The sequence below is a fragment of the Equus asinus genome, chromosome 29 (assembly GCF_041296235.1).
Source record: "Equus asinus isolate D_3611 breed Donkey chromosome 29, EquAss-T2T_v2, whole genome shotgun sequence".
Lineage (NCBI taxonomy): Eukaryota > Metazoa > Chordata > Mammalia > Perissodactyla > Equidae > Equus > Equus asinus.
The window spans coordinates 40414552-40430379 of NC_091818.1; the positions used below are offsets into that span (position 1 = coordinate 40414552).

The 15828-nt window shown below is 46.1% G+C and overlaps 1 protein-coding gene across 2 annotated transcripts in view; it reads left to right on the top strand.

Annotated features, from left to right (window-relative positions):
* Positions 1–308: 308 nt before the first annotated feature.
* Positions 309–15828, top strand: part of IL2RA (interleukin 2 receptor subunit alpha) — a 50799-nt gene continuing 35279 nt past the window's right edge. The window contains exon 1 of one of the 2 annotated variants that reach the window (XM_044762305.2): positions 309–625. In XM_044762305.2, the coding sequence (XP_044618240.1) occupies positions 562–625 (64 nt within the window). In that variant the 5' untranslated portion in view covers positions 309–561. The remainder of the gene's footprint in view (positions 626–15828) is intronic. The other variant, XM_070500962.1, reaches the window with a different exon arrangement.

Here is a 15828-nt window from a genome sequence, read left to right on the forward strand (position 1 = left end):
CTCTTCCACAGTCTTGGGATGGTCTTGCTCCTCCATCTCGTACGGCAACTGCTGACACCTCAGGGAGCTGCAAGGCTGGGGGAGGACCTCAATTTCATGATGACGTCAGTTTATGAAACTAGATAAGACCACTGCCAAGAAGTGCTTGCTCATCCTCCTTCAACGGCAGGGGGAATCTCCCTTTCCTTTTCTGGGTGAAGCTGAAAAAAGGATTCATAAACGAAGCCTGATCCTTCTCACCAACCCCAGCCCACACCTCCCAGCAATTGAACTTGAAAAAAACTTGGTTAAAACCACTTCCTATATTTGAGACTAGAGAAGAGAGTGCTAGGCACAATTTCCTGGCTGAACAAACCAACCTAATACTTATAGAGAGCAGGTCCTCACTGTCATAGAGAGTGGATGGACCAGCAAGGATGACAACCCGAACGGACTGACCTTTCATCCCCCATCCTCCTAGTACGATGTAAACAAGAGGCTGACGGGAAACCCAGCCTTCTGCAGAGAAACATCTTCTCTTCACTGCCCTCAAGTAGGCAGCCGATCCCAGGTGCCAGAAAGATGGAGCCAGGCTTGCTGGTGTGGGGATTCTTCACCATCATCATGGTACCCGGCTGCGTGACAGGTAAGGGCTCCTGGTGCCCTGGGAATCTTGGGAAGGCTAGTAGATGTTACCTCTCCCCAGTCACAGAGTCAGAGACGGCACTTAAGTAGAAAGAGCAGAGAAGGAGATTGGATCCTGGGTTCTACTCCTCGTCCACGGGAGCCCCATTTTATGACTCAACTGTCCGCGACCTAAAATGAGAGCTCGGAATGGTGGGCTCTCCAGTCACTCAAAGTCTTTCTCAGTTGATTCTGGGGGAGAATAGAGTGGCATGATCTTTGAATGCTGACAGGATACAAATGAGCAGATTCCTCAAGAAATTGTCTTTTATTTTTCAATGGATTTTGTTTGCCATGGCACCCACTTGTTGTAAGATCATACTAATAATCTACCAGGAATCGCTCTAAGACCAGGTTCATGTGCCTGAGATGTCAGTAACTCATATATGAAACACTGGGAGAATTTCAGATCTCAGAAAAGCTTAGCTTCAGGGATGTGTACTTTGTGTTTTACCGCCTCAGGAAATAGTACCTAGGAAGCTCTTTATACGTGCAACTTTATAGAAATTTTAGAAAATATAAGCATACTCACTTTCAGAACACTATTCTTTCTTATGTCCTTGTGTGTATATACGCATGTATATGTGTGTGTGTGTATACACACACACACACACATATATGCAAACTTTGAATTCATTCATCCTTTCACATGGGTTTTATCAAAGATTTTTTTTTTTAAGAAATAAGAAACCACCGCCGTCTACCTCAAACCACCCTTCCTAATTGAGTGTGAATTTTCTAATAACTTCTTCCCTTGCTTACTCAGGACGACAGATAAGATATCAAAGTCTATAATTTCATATTCTTAATTTCTAGATATATGAAAAAGTTAAGTGGCCACAGAAAGAGGTGTTAAGAAGTGAAATATGATGATGCAAACAAGGAGGCTTTCTGCTTGCTTGGGGGAAGTGGGCTAAGTTGTGTTGGGCTGTGAACTGACCCACGTGTAGGATCTCCTTCACTCTGGAGTTAAAGTGGGCATGATTTTTGGAAAGCTTATAATGTGATTTCTGCCTCAGCAGGGCCTTTGCAAAGTGGGAGGTCAGTCCAAGCCAGAACAGAAGAGGCTTTACAATTAATCATGCCTTATCTCTGGGAAACTCATTTCAGGGAAACTCATATTACTGCTAGCCATTGGTGACTTAGCTGAAGATATGAATGGTCTTGATGGCAGTGGGGCAAGTGGAAGTATTATGACAACTCTTTCATTCACTTAATTCTCAAAAAATCTATCCAATACCTCTTATTCCCCTTTTCAACTCTGTAGGAAATGCAAAAATGAACAAGGCATAGTCTTGACCCTTAAGAGATTTATAACTTAATAAGGGGGAAGAAGACATAGATATAATAACAGTAATACAAATTGGAATGTGATAAGATCTATGGGAGCACGAGGCTGTCAGAGAAGGCATCATGAAGGCAGCATGCAAACAGAGCCCCGAGGGACCGGCAAATTTCCATACGTGGAGATTCTGGATAGACAGGACCATATGAGCAAAGACACAGCAGAGCATTAGGGAAGAGTAAGTGGTCTGCTGTGGCCCATGGCACTGCATGGGGACGTGGGGATATTGGAAATGAAGACTGGAAAGGTAGGATGGAGTCAAATCAATGATCCAAGGCCTTAGCTAGCAAGCTAAAACTTTTCAATTTCATTTGGTAGACAATAAAAGACTACCAGAGGGCTGGCCCCCTGGCCTAGTGGTTAAGTTTGGTGCACTCTGCTTCCATGGCCCGGGTTCAGTTCCCAGGCACAGACCTACACCACTTGTTGGCGGCCATGCTGTGGTGACAACCCACATAGAAAATAGAGGAAGTTGGCACACGTGTTAGCTCAGGGCGAATCTTCCTCAAGCAAAAAGAGGAAGATTGGCAACAGATGTTAGTTCAGGGAAAATCTTCCTCAGCAAAAAAAAAAAAAAAAAAAAAGACTACTAGAAAATAAAAATTTCCATTTATAGAGTATCTTCTATATGCCATATATATGTCTTATTTTAATCTTCACAACTGCTTTGCAATGTGGATGTCACAAACCCACTAGATGAAGAAGAACCCAAAATTCAGAAGTCACACAGGGAGTGAAAAAACTGGAGTTCAAGCCCAGGTCTCTCTGGCTTGCGCTCTTTCTGTTCACTGCAGACAGGGTCAGAGTCTGTGGAGACGCCTCTGGCATGGAGTGGAGAGAGATTCAGTACACAGAGACCGGTTGTCAGACTCTTGAAATAGTCCAATCCAGAGGCAAATGATGACTTGGTGGCCAGAGGATGAAATGAGTTGAGTTTCTGGGATCAACAAATGGTTTAGGAACCACTGCAGGGTAAGAAATAATCTCATCTCAGAATTTTTCCTCCAAGAACCCAGTCTTAAAATAAACAAGTCTTTTTAAGCCTCGCGGGTGAGAGGTCTCTAACGAAATCAGACAGATTGTCAACAGATGTAATTTCTAGCTGATTCATAAGGCAGATTTTCAATTTGAAAATTTCCAAAGCCACTATTTAAAATTGTGATGGCTTACAAGGGATGAATTCGTCAACTTGGGTGTTTTTAGTCTCTATATTACTGGGTCCTGGGATGTGGTTTAAAAGAGAATTCTCCTGGTGTGACCAACGCGGCACGTTATCGAAGGCACCTTTCTCAGAATTGTGGAAATTCTGAGAGTTTTTCTAAGCCTTGATCATCTTTCTTTCATTCTAGGAATTCTGTGATCAAATCTTCAACTCCTAGACCCAAAAAGAAAAAAAAAAACACAAAGTATGGAAACCCATTAAAATGATATTTTTGTCTAACTATCCCTTCTTGTAAAGACTACTGCCCACACTGGAATTTCCCATCTTCACACTTGTCAGTCAAACAAAACATTAAACTGAAATATAATAATGTACACCTGAAATTTACACAGTGGTATAAGCCAATGCGACCTCAACAAAATAATGAAAATAAAACACAAAATGTTTAACTCTTCACATTTAACTATTCGATTTCTCTAGATCTCAAAGTGTAATTCCCACTGTTACTTTGCTCAACTTCAAGATACATCTTGGAGAGACAGCACTTTGATAAGCTTAGGGAGTACCTCATAGAACAGTTGCTACTTTCTTTAAAAAAGCATGTCTTAAATAGGCAGTCTTGTCTATCACCTGTGCATACGCTTCATTTTAGATCTGAGAAAACTGAGCCACAAAAAGAATTGACCTCACTAATGGTCAGTGAGAGATGCCACGAAAGAATTGTGGATGAGTTCCACCACTCCACCACTTGACCCCATTCAGCTCAAAGAGAAATACTCTTAGACTTCTTTGACTACAGCCTTGGGTATTCTGGAGACTTTCGTGTAATTTCTTGTTGAAGTCATTCCCGTCATAGCTAGAGTCACCGTTAAGTCAGGCTGCACCGCAACGTGGTGGCCACTCAAGTTAATTTCCCTGCTCTCCTCATTGCCAAATGATCAGCAGAAACCTTAAAAACAGAGTTCCCTTAGGAAGTGGCGAATGTCACCTGAGGTCAGTAGAGAGAAGAACTAGGAGGAAATTGAACTTTGCAGGGAGTTGAAAGTGGGCCAAGGCCCCTCCTAAGAGAAGACATGAGAAGGGTGTGACTTTTGACAGATTGCTGTACCTCCCCAGGCCTCAGCTTCTTTCTGTAAAATGAGAAGGTTGATCAAGATGGTTTTGAGACCCCCTTCCAGTTCTATTGATCTATGTCGAGAATTCTGAAAAGGAAATGAAATGAGCTCTGCTTAAAAGGCATTTTCAAGCTGGGGTACTTTTGAATGAAAAAGTTTCCAGACTGAAGACATACATAACAGAGTCTGGGGTAAGAGACCTTTGAGAGCCAAAGTACCACAGCCTGACATCTCGTTGTAGGTTATTTCCAACTCTTGAAAGGTACTCCTCTGCACTCGAGCGTGACCCAAAGCTTCCGTAATTGTTGCACTTGTAAGTGTCAAGGCAAAAAAATGCTACTAACTGTTGGCGAGGCCTTCTGCTGTTTGCTTGTTTAGGGAATTTTTGCCCTCAAATGGTTTCCTTGTTTCTCACAGGAGAAGTCTTACATCAGTGGGAAGCTGTTTCTCTCCTCTTTTCCCCAGGTCATTTCCTGTAAGAAAAGGAAAGAGAATCTTAATTCAATCGATTGCTTCATAAGCTACAAGCCCTCCATCCCTGAAAATGTTCAAATACAGGCTGTCTTGCCGCTTCTGGGGGATGCTATCGAGGGGTGCATATGCTGGCTGGACAGACGGACGGGGTGGCATTCTGGGCCTATTCCAACCTCTCCATCCTGGTTCTCCTCTGTCTCCTTCCATCTTCTATTTTTCACTTCCCCTCCTAGAAAAGGAAATTAGGGATACGTGATTTTCGTATTTTTCAAACCCAAGAGCACCGGGGTCACATAGGAGCATGGATTCTTGGCTTTAGGACAGAAAGCATGATCCAGCCTGCTGTCTGCTCCCTGCCCCAGACTTGGGGACGCTGCAAGAAGCAGAAGAGGAAGGAAAATCTGAGTGGGGAGGTGACTGAGGCCATGTGGTGGGAAGCCGCTGAAACTGGAAGCATGGGTTTATTTGTGTTTGGCAAGCTTCCAATAGCCAGACATTCAGAGTAAAGAGTTCCTCGTCCCCTGTCCTCTCCACAAAGTCATGGGCTCCCTTTCTCCGGAGTGTTTAAGCAGAGCTTAGGTGAACATTTGTCAAAAATGCTGCAGTGTTCCCAAACCAGGCAGGAGGCTAAAATGAGAGCCTCCAATCCCTCTGGACTTAGAATCTAGTCTTCCTTCTATCTGGGCTGACAATGCGTGCCACCCTGGGATCAGTCTGTGGCCCACTTGGGTCCTCTAAAGCTACTGGAGATCTGTAAACTCCCTGAGACCCTCCCCTCTCATTCGGTTCTTCGTCTAGGCAGGTATGAGCGAGGAAAGACTGGAGACCCTCAAGAGCTTCCTTCTCTCCTGTCTTCGTCTTGGGTGACCCTTTCTAACAATTTCTTCAGGAAGTTCTGCGTAGGTGGAGTCAGCCACTGCCCCAGGTAGCATCGAGAGGGCAAAAACAATGGCCCAGAGAATCTCACTATATAAAGATGGACCTCGTTTATCACTTCTATACACACAGCCTGAACTTCTCATTGGGAAGGACAAGGTGACAGCAAGAATCCATCTAGCTTTTTGGTTCTTAATGTTTTTTGAGGGATATGTCCTGAGAAAATTTGATGAGCTTATTAACTATCTCCTTTGAAAAATGTACATACACACAAAATTTTGAGTACAGATCTCGGGGTTATGGCCTTCCTATAAACGAGGGTCCCCAGGTAAGACCTCCGATCACGTTCCTTAATATCTTAACACCCATAGTTGCGAACAGAGAGAATGCGACATAGGAAGGTATGCTGCCTGGTAAGGGAGTTGCAGTTGGCTTGGTAAAGCTGTGAGAAGATGGCAAGGAGAGGGTACCAAAAACAAACCAAGGACACTAGGAAAGCAAGAAAAGTGGAGAGCCCCAACTAGAATCTAGGCCTCTAAATTCCAGCCCAATCAATATTCCTGCACATCTTTACGCCGGCTCTCGGTGACACGCATCCATCCATCCATTCATGCATTAGGACTACCGAGATGAAAAATGTTACAGTCCTTGCCCTCGAACTGCTCATGGCTTAACAATGGAGATGAAACATCTGCTGAGCAGTTCCTGTCTAAGACTGCCAAGGGAAAGCCAACAGCGTTTGCCAGTGAGTCAACAGCCCATCACTGAATCCCCCACCAGGCTTTCAAATAAATCACCCATTTAGGGGAAAGCAACAATATAATCATCTCTAGTTTTTTAGGTATTTTCCACTCTCAGATTACTCAGACAGTGTTTGGCTATTTGACTTGTTTTAAGGCTACTCTGGGATTTGCATCCATCAATAAGAGACCACAAGTCCCACTTGGAAATGTATTTAGAGCAGTGGTTCCCAGCGCCAGCGACACGTTCAGCATGCATCTCGGGTGCCTTTACAACTGATATCCAAGCCTCATCTAAGACCAATTAAGATCAGTTAGGTCAGACTCTCTGGGGATGAGAATCAGACGTAACAATAACATTTTTAAAATTCCTCAAATGACTCAAGATGCAGTTAGGATTGAAATCCACAGAATAATGATTCCCATGGTTGGTTTGACTCCATTATTTCATTTCTATTCACTAAGAGTAGGTGCCCTAATGCACACAGTACTTCCCAAATTTAATGTATTTACAAATCACATGGGGATCTTGTTATGAAGCAGATTCTGATTTAGGGTGTCTGGCGTGGGGGTTGAGATTCTGGTTCAAACAGGCTCCTCCACGAAGCTCTTGTTGTTGGTGCATGGACCCCCTTTTGAGTAGCAAGGGTATCATGTGAGAGAAGAAATACACATTGCGTCTACCCACACACAACTTGCAATTAAAATGGGAAAAGCAATCCGGAAAAGACACAGGGTCAAATATTGCAAAGTAGTAATAGCAAAGTTGACGCATGCCATAGAGATCAGAACAGGGAAGGTAACGTGCTTCCTGGAGAGGGTGGAAGGCTTCTCGGAGAAGGTGGCCCTGGGACGTACGAGCTCTGAATGTGTGCTTGTGAAGATCAGGGGATGGGTGGGAGGATGATATTTTCTAATGATTTTGCTAAAGTTGTACACAGGGATCATGATCCATGAGTGACAAACTGAAAACTGAAGAGTTTACTGGGGCCACAAAATGAATGACCCGTAGTTCATGTACATATAAACATTAGCATTTGTGTGTGTGTGCTGAGCAAAAGAAGGCTCAAACAGCTAGTGATTCTCTGATAGAAACTTATATTTCTTCTCAGACAAAAAGCGCCTGAGTCCTCCTCATGTCTAATCCTTTAGTGTCTACACATGTCATGGGTGCCTGGTAGATTTCCTTGACACGATGGATCATTGGACCAGCATCACCAGTACCACATGAGGTCTTATTTCCCTACATCCACGTTTTGCCCTTGACCTAGCCCCAGCTAACTGCATACCGCTAGGCTAGATTCCAGGGGCTTCCATCCTGACAGTTCACCCCTATACCCCCACCCACCCAACTCATGGGGCTTTTGATGGGCAGTTCTCAACCCAGTGCCAGGTATCCTGTGAACAGGACGATTTCAGGCAGCAGAAAATTCTAAGGCACCAAAATGTAGGAGGTATGAGTCTGGGGAGACCAGAAGGTCACCATGCTGGGATGAAGATGAAAGGAAGGAGTCAGGTGCTGATGAGAAGTCTGTGCCTCTGGGGAGGCCTGCCCCATGGCAGAAGGTGTGGGTCAGATTAGTCAGACATGCTTTCTGGGCTGCTTTCTCCCCTTTCCATGGTTCTCCATTCCCCCTCATGCTGGATGAAGTGAGAAAGCCGACTGGTGTCAGGAGACGAGGGGCAGTTGAGTACTTTTTCCCAAAAGAAGAAGAAAGAGCAGCATGTTTCTAAAGAATAAAAAGGAAGGTCTAAGGGGACGATTGTCTCCTTTACCCTAAAGAGTGCGAAACAGACTAGTCCCCAGGAGGCCCGACTGCCTACAGGGAGAGAGAAAGGCGAGCAGATTGACGGAGCTGTGAGCTGGAAAACAGATGGCCCGTACGAATACTGACACCAATACCTATTCTTGGTCTGAGGCTTATTTGCGTCCATCCTTGTTCCAAGAAACATTTTAAACAGCGATGATAATAACAAGAGCTAATATTCTTAGCCTGTCTTTCAGGTATTATGTGAAAACATAGTGTTACTTCGGTTAATTCTGAAAATAAGCGAGGCCTTATCATTATCCCCATTTTCCACCCAGCAAACCGAGGCTCACAGAGGTTCATTAAGTTGCCCAATGGAACACAGCTAAGAAGGAGCTAGGATTTGAGTGGGGCAGTCTCATTCCAGAGCCTGCATTCCCTACTATTCTTTTAAACTGCTACGAAAGGTAAAAATGTATGCGCCGTGTTAATAAAGAAGTTTATTTTCATTTTATAAAGAGTTGACGTGAGCGCGCCGTGGGGTATTTCCCGGGGCTCCTGTGGCCGTGTGTGAATTCATGTGTTTGTGTCAGCAGAGGGACTGACCCGTTAAAGCCCATCCAGTCCTTGGATTCCTGAATTCTCTGAATCCTGCTGCTCTCCTCCTCCTCTGCCCCCAAAGCGCAGCTCGGGGGGGGTCTTTCTCGCATTTGACTGTGCTTCAGAGAAAGCACTTTTCTTGGGCCAAGTCTACCCCAGCCGCCCACGAAACAGAGGAAATTCTGAGCGCCTCCAGGCATGAGTCAACTCCACCGTGTTCAGGAATCTCTGCCCACGGAATCACCCACTCTTTTCTGTTTGGGACGGAAATAGACACCTCCTTCTGAAGTCTCGCTGCTTTCTGTATTCTCAGCGATAAAAACAAAAGCAGGGAGAGGTGTGTGCCTCGCGGGCAGGAGGGCGGGAGTTTTCTCTGCTGGGGAGCTTTTCAGAGTGAGAACCTTGCGCCAAGGTAGATGGACAGACAGGAAGGTGTGACAGGCGGAGAAGGGAAGCAATAGGGTGGCAGGAGACAATCTGGCCTGTGGCAGGACTGTCAGTTATTTGTTTATTCATTCATTCAGCAAATATTTGTTGAACGACTACCAGGTGTCAGATCGGAGTTAGAGACAAAGGTAACCCAGTTCTTGGCCTCCAAGAACTCACCATCCGGCAGGAGAGAAATACAGTGCACAGATAGATACAGTGCAGGTTAAGATCAAAGACACAGGGGTACAGAAAGAGTGGACAGAGCACACAGACAGATGTTCATCCTCACGGCCAGTCCGCGTGCATCTTAAGCCAACGGCCACCTCACGTTTACACTAACAATGGGGACAGAAAGCAGGGCTGAGAGCGCAGTCTTGTCATTATTAGTTACTAACATTGTTAAAATCAAACACCACTGATTTTCAGCTTAGAATAATCTAGACAGAGGATGCGCAGAGCTTTCTTTTACTCAAGAGATTCCTTTACAGAGAAAACAGGAACATTTCAGGTGGGATTATTTCCATTCCTTTAAGAACAAGCTGTTCGATTGCTCCCATGGCCCTGGAGTGTTTTAGAAGCACCGTCTACACCCGGTAATGAACAACTGCCTCATCCCCGACTATGTGGGAACGGTTCCCCTGTCCTAAACGTCCAGGGATCAGTCCGGTTTACGCGCTAAAAAGTAAAGTAACAGTGTTCCTCTGCAAATATATATATATATATATAGTTTGATGATATGAGCCCCTTGGGGCAAACTGGCACATCTCTTGAGCAAAAGATCCGTTTATTATGATACCAAGTAAAAGGGAGAAATCATTTAAATCATTTCTAAGAGTTTGGCTTGAAGTCCCCGAAACATAGTTGACGTCAGCTTCTTCCTGTCTCGGAGCTCTGTGGGTTTCCCGGGAGTTTTGGGGGGTATGACTTTACGTGAGGCTGCGCCTCTGACATCCTTCCCAGCTGTGGCCAGGGCTGTCGCGGCTTCCCCGCTGATGAAACCCGGCCGGGCCTTCCAACTCAGCTGAGCACCGGTGTGGTATGTGTTTCCGGCCCCTGTGGTAGTGACACCTCTGTTCAGAGCCTGATTTAGAATAAAAGGATCTTTGTAAAGAGAAAACTCCTTATTTTAAGTGGAAAGCAAAACAAACAACTTCAAAAAAAAAGAAAGCACCAAAACCCTTTTTAAAATAAAAGGGCAGTTTCCTCACACATCCTGCTCACACCCGGGAGAGCGGAGACCGCAAAGGGTTAGCATTTCAGCTGTTGATGTTCCATCCTCTTGTCGCTTATTTCACTTCTGGCTTTCGCTGCCTTTCACTCACCAGGCCATAGTTTCACTTTCCCTCTCCCAGGGCTTCTTGCCTTTCGTGCCTCTGGCCTGAGTTTGCAATGGCCTTGTGCCAGGAACTGCGAGCCGGAGGGGGCCTGGCCATCTGAGCATCCTGTCTTCCTCCTCCTCGTGTGAGAGTAATTGTGGCGACAGAGCTTTTTGTGGGCCGGCCAGGAACCGAGCTGCACACTCTACATCTATTCTCTCACGCGATCCTCGCAACAACCCTACGAGCTGGGGACCGTTGTGGTCATTCCCATTTACAGAAGAGGAAACTGAAGGCGTGAGGCGGTAATTCAGGTGCCCAAGAGAGAGATGGAGCTGGGCCATCTGCTCCGTCCTTGTACAAAGGAAGCAAGCTGTCAACAGGTATCATTAATTCCCACAGGCTTCTTAGGCAAGGCTGCAGTCTCTCATCGTAAGTCACTCTTGGATGCCTTAAGATCTACCCCTAAATTAATCCCCCTGAAAGCATCGTTTGTGATGTCTTCTCCCTGATCAAAGGGCTTACATTATTCTCTGCTGTCTATGGGATGCACCACCTTTCTTCTGCCTGGCATCCAATACTCTTTCAAACCTGGACTGTCCGTGTGTCCTCTGCACATAGGGCCCCCCAGCTCGATGCACCCCAGCCAGTAGATCTCCTCCTGTCCTGCCAACGCCACTTCCTCCCCTGTGATTTCAGAGCTTGGCTCCTAGGGGCACCCTCCCCACTTACTGGAATAATCCAGGTCTCATCTGCCCACTTGGCGTTCATCCCAAAAGGACAGCATCTTGGGAGAGCGGGAAGGGCTCATGAATTAGGGGGTCTGCGGGCTTGAATTCAAACCCTAGCTTGGACTCGTGTGGCTCTACTTTCCTTCAAAACAATCGTTAAGCGCCACTCCCTGCAGGCAGTGCAAGGTGGTGGGGATCTGATGGGCACAGTGTGGCAGGCACCGCGTCAAGAAACGGCCGGGTGGCCTCGGAGCGCAGAGGAATGCTGCAAAACTGAAGAAAATGATCCAGAAGGCTTCCTAGAGAAAAACGACAACGAGGGAGATCTGCAGGACAAGCAGGAGTCAAGAAGGTGGGAAATAAGTCTTAAGCACGTCTTAAGCGAGGCCACAGAGAAAAGATGCGCTGAGTTCCGAGAGCCACGCATAGTTACCCCAGGCCGAGGGTGCAGCGAAGGACATTTCTGAGGCTGGCCTGAGCTATGTCGTAAAGCCTTGCCAAGCACAGGGGTTTGGACTGTATCCTGAGAGGACGAGAATACGCTAGAGCAGTCTCAGGAAAGGGAAGGACGCCATCTGTGCTTTAGAGGGTCGGCACTGGCTTCAGCGTGAATGACTGATGGCAGCAGGGCTGGGAGGCAGGGATGGGCAGACCCCAAAGGCACTGAGTGACTTGGGTGAGAGTTGATGGTAGGCAGGTTCTTTAAACCTTCGTGGGTCTCAGTTACTGCGGGTATAAAATGGGAATGACACACACACTCCCGGGTGGCTGTAGGGCTACGCAAGACAGCCTGCCTAAGTAACCAGGATATGGCAGGTGCTCAGTGAACACGACTGGCTGGACTTCTCATCTGCAGAGCCAAAGACCCAGCGGACCTTTCCACGTGGATGTCTCACAGGCTTCTCCAACTCCATACATCCAGAATGTCCCTCCAGGCTTGCTCTTTCTCCTCTACTTCCTGTTTCAATGAAAGGTACCCCCATCCACCCAACTGCCCAGGAAACCTCGGCAAAATCCTTGCGTCTTTTCTTTCACTCATTCCAAGAACCCACTGGAGCCCCAGTCCCTGGAGATTCCAGCCCTTACAATCTCAGCGTGAGCAAACTCTCTCATCACCCCCACCCCGATGCCCAGGCCTTCCCACAAGGCAGGACAGACGCGGGACAAGGGCGGTAAGAGGTCAGAGGCTACAGCGGCCACAGAAACAGGGTGCAGCCAAGACACAAAGGGAGGGAAAGTGGGAGCACAGCGGTTACAAGCTCCTTCTCCTCTTAGGCTGCCAGATCCAAATGCTGGCTTCACCGCCAACAGGCTGTGTGACTCTGGGAAGGTGTCTGAACCTGTCGGTGTCTCCCTTCCATCATCTATAAAATGGAGATGATAAGATCTACTCATCTAATCATTAATTAACTGATTCTTATTTATAGTTATATTAATTATACTACAGTTCTTTGTATATCAATTATTTATTACATATTTATATATTTAATAATAATATACTATAAAATAATTGCATTCATTATCATTAATAGTCATAATAGCCTACTTCCTAGGTGGCTGTGAAGGTTAGAAAAGTCAGTATGTGTCAAGTGCCCAGAACAGGGCCTGGCACGCCGTAACTCTGACACACCTCAGACAAAGCGTGCGCTCTCGTGCGAGCGAGCAGGTTGATAGAGGGGTCTTTAAGCCCCCTTTCCATCCTGACATTCTCTGGCTTAATGAATACTTGCCCTGGAGCAGAGTGAAAAGTAATCTGTCTTCTACACGGTGCTGACTAAGCATTTCAGCTCCCGGGGGGACGGCAAGCTCCCCAACTGCATCCGGTCTGTTCATAAACAGGACTGAAGGTTTTGGTTCAAGCCAAGGAAGGAAGTATATCTAGTTCATGCTATAATTACCACATCCTTGATGTGTCCCATTTGTTGCTTTTTAGCACAAAGCTATTCCCAGGGAATCATGGTAACAGATCTTAAGTTCCTATGTCCTTGGAAAATGCAGCCACCATGGACGTAAATTCTCTGAGAAGCCCAGGAGTGATGCTCGTCGCAGGATCATCGCCCGTGGTCACACCTACTGACTTTGAGGTGCCTGTTGAAAAGAACAGCACTCGCTTGCTGAAATGATCAGAGCCTGTGATTTCGTGTGTTACTAAGAATTTATGCAAGGCAGGAGTGGTGTAGAGCCCATACTTTTTATTTATTTATTTATTTATTTATTATTTTTTTATTAATGTTATGATAGATTACAACCTTGTGAGATTTCAGTTGTACATTATTGTTAGTCATGTTGTGGGTACACCTCTTCCCCCTTTGTGCCCTCCCCCCACCCCCCCTTTTCCCTGGTAACCACCGATCAGATCTCCTTGTCAATATGTTAACTTCCACCTATGAGTGGAGTCATATAGAGTGTGTCTTTCTCTGACTGGCTTATTTCGCTTAACATAATACCCTCGAGGTCCATCCACGTTGCTGCGAATGGGCCAATTTTGTCTTTTTTTATGGCTGAGTAGTATTCCATTGTGTATATATACCACATCTTCTTTATCCAATCATCAGTTTCTGGGCATGTAGGCTGGTTCCACGTCTTGGCTATTGTAAATAATGCTGCGATGAACATAGGGGTGCAAGGGACTCTTGGGATTTCTGATTTCAGGTTCTTAGGATAGATACCCAGTAATGGGATGGCTGGGTCATAGGGTATTTCTATTTTTAACTTTTTGAGAAATCTCCATACTGTTTTCCATAGTGGCTGTACCAGTTTGGATTCCCACCAACAGTGTATGAGGGTTCCTTTTTCTCCACAACCTCTCCAACATTTGTCGCTCTTGGTTTTGGATGTTTTTGCCAATTGTAGAGCCCATACTTTAAGGGGAGCTCCGGGGATGATGGAAGGCTATTCCGTTCAGCGCTGGCTGAGGGAGAGTTGCTCACTCTGAGTCCACAGACTGAACGCAACAAAAGCCTTTAAGTTGAGTTTGCCCTTCTGAGGCCAGTCCCTGGAGGCCAGGCGAGGGCTGTTGGTACAGTCTAATCGACAATCTTAACACAACCTCTTCCCTCCCCCAGTGTTGCCCATCCCGTCATCCTGCCCACGCTGAAATGTCCTTATCCTTTTCCCATCGATAGGGTGGCACCCGTCAACGGGTGGATTGGGAGAATACTTTCAGGCTGTTGTTTGTCTATAGTGAACCTGACACACGCGAGTCAGAGTAGACGGGTAGACCAGGGCTGTCCCCAAAGCCTGTAAATCAGTGCTTGTCCTTCAGTTGGTTGGTGGCCTCCATTTCCATGCTCGGATTGTCCTTCTCCGTGACAGGGTTTGATTCCTGTCATATGTCTTAGTCCCTTCGGGCTGCTCTAACAGAATAGCATAGACTGAGTGGCTTGTTAACGACATAACTGTATGTCTCAGAGTTCTGGAGGCTGGGAGTCTGAGATCAGGGGGCCAGTAGGGTGGGGTTCACGTGGGGACCTGCTTCAAGATTGCAGATGGCGGCCTTCTCGTCGTGTCCTTACGTGGTGGTGAGCGGAGAGAGGAAGTGAGCTCTCTGATGACTCTTATAAGAGCAGGAATCCCATTCCTGAAGGCCCACTCTCATCAGATCCTAAATGCCCCCTCTTCTAACACCATCACATTGGGCAGAAGGGTTTCCACATGTGAATTTGGAGCGGGGGCAAACAAACTCAGTCCCAACAGTATGCGCTTGTGTCTTGTGTAAAACCGGGTGTGATTCTTGAAAGCAAGAAGGAAGATTGCCTCAGAGTGAGGAGGTCAAGAGGCAGTCCCATGAGATGGGTGTGGAGATGGCAGGAGTGGGTGGTTGCTGGCAACATCTGACTCGGGGTCCTCCCAGGGTCTGTCATGTGGATTTGGTGTACCTGACACAATTAGGGCCCGTGTCATTGTGGCCACCCCTTGCCTGTCACTAAGACTGGGCTACAGCTCTGAGGAGAAACACTTTGTTCCCAAAGTGTCTATCATTTCACATAACTTTATCCTTTTTGTGTCTCTCTTAAGTTTCCTTCCTAGTCTTAACTTTCCCTTCTGGTCTTCAGTTTCTACCCGGCATCACATTTACTTGTTTTGTACTCTTTAAAATCTCAGTGGAAATTCCGTTGCTATCCAGTTGAAAATCTCCTCAACTCTATGGTCTAATTTCGCAGAAGACTCTCCTTGCAGAAGACTGTGGGTGGGATTCACCGATGTGGCATATTTCTACTAAAACTATTATTCCGTCCCAAGAAATAGGTTTCAAACATTTGAGGGAAAATTGCTTTTAGATTTCAGAGAAAGAACAAGAGTATATTTCTACCCCCTTGTTTTTCTTATCTGATAACCCTTTAATTTTCATGAGGTTGACATTCTGTGGTAAACTTGCGGTTAACTCTTTCACGTACAGAAGCTTGTGATCAACAGAGAAGGCTCCCAGGGACAGAAAATTACCAGTCCCCAACATTTCATTGGCAGACACGTTTGAGATCCCGAAACACGGCAGTTTCAATTTAGAGACAGCTGCTGGAAGGGATGTTTTTGGTTCCCTGTCTCCTTTTTCCCTTCCAAGGTAAAGCGAAAATAGCTAGATTCCCACCCCACCCCCTTTTCTTCTTGGTAACAAGTGTTGAGTAAGGC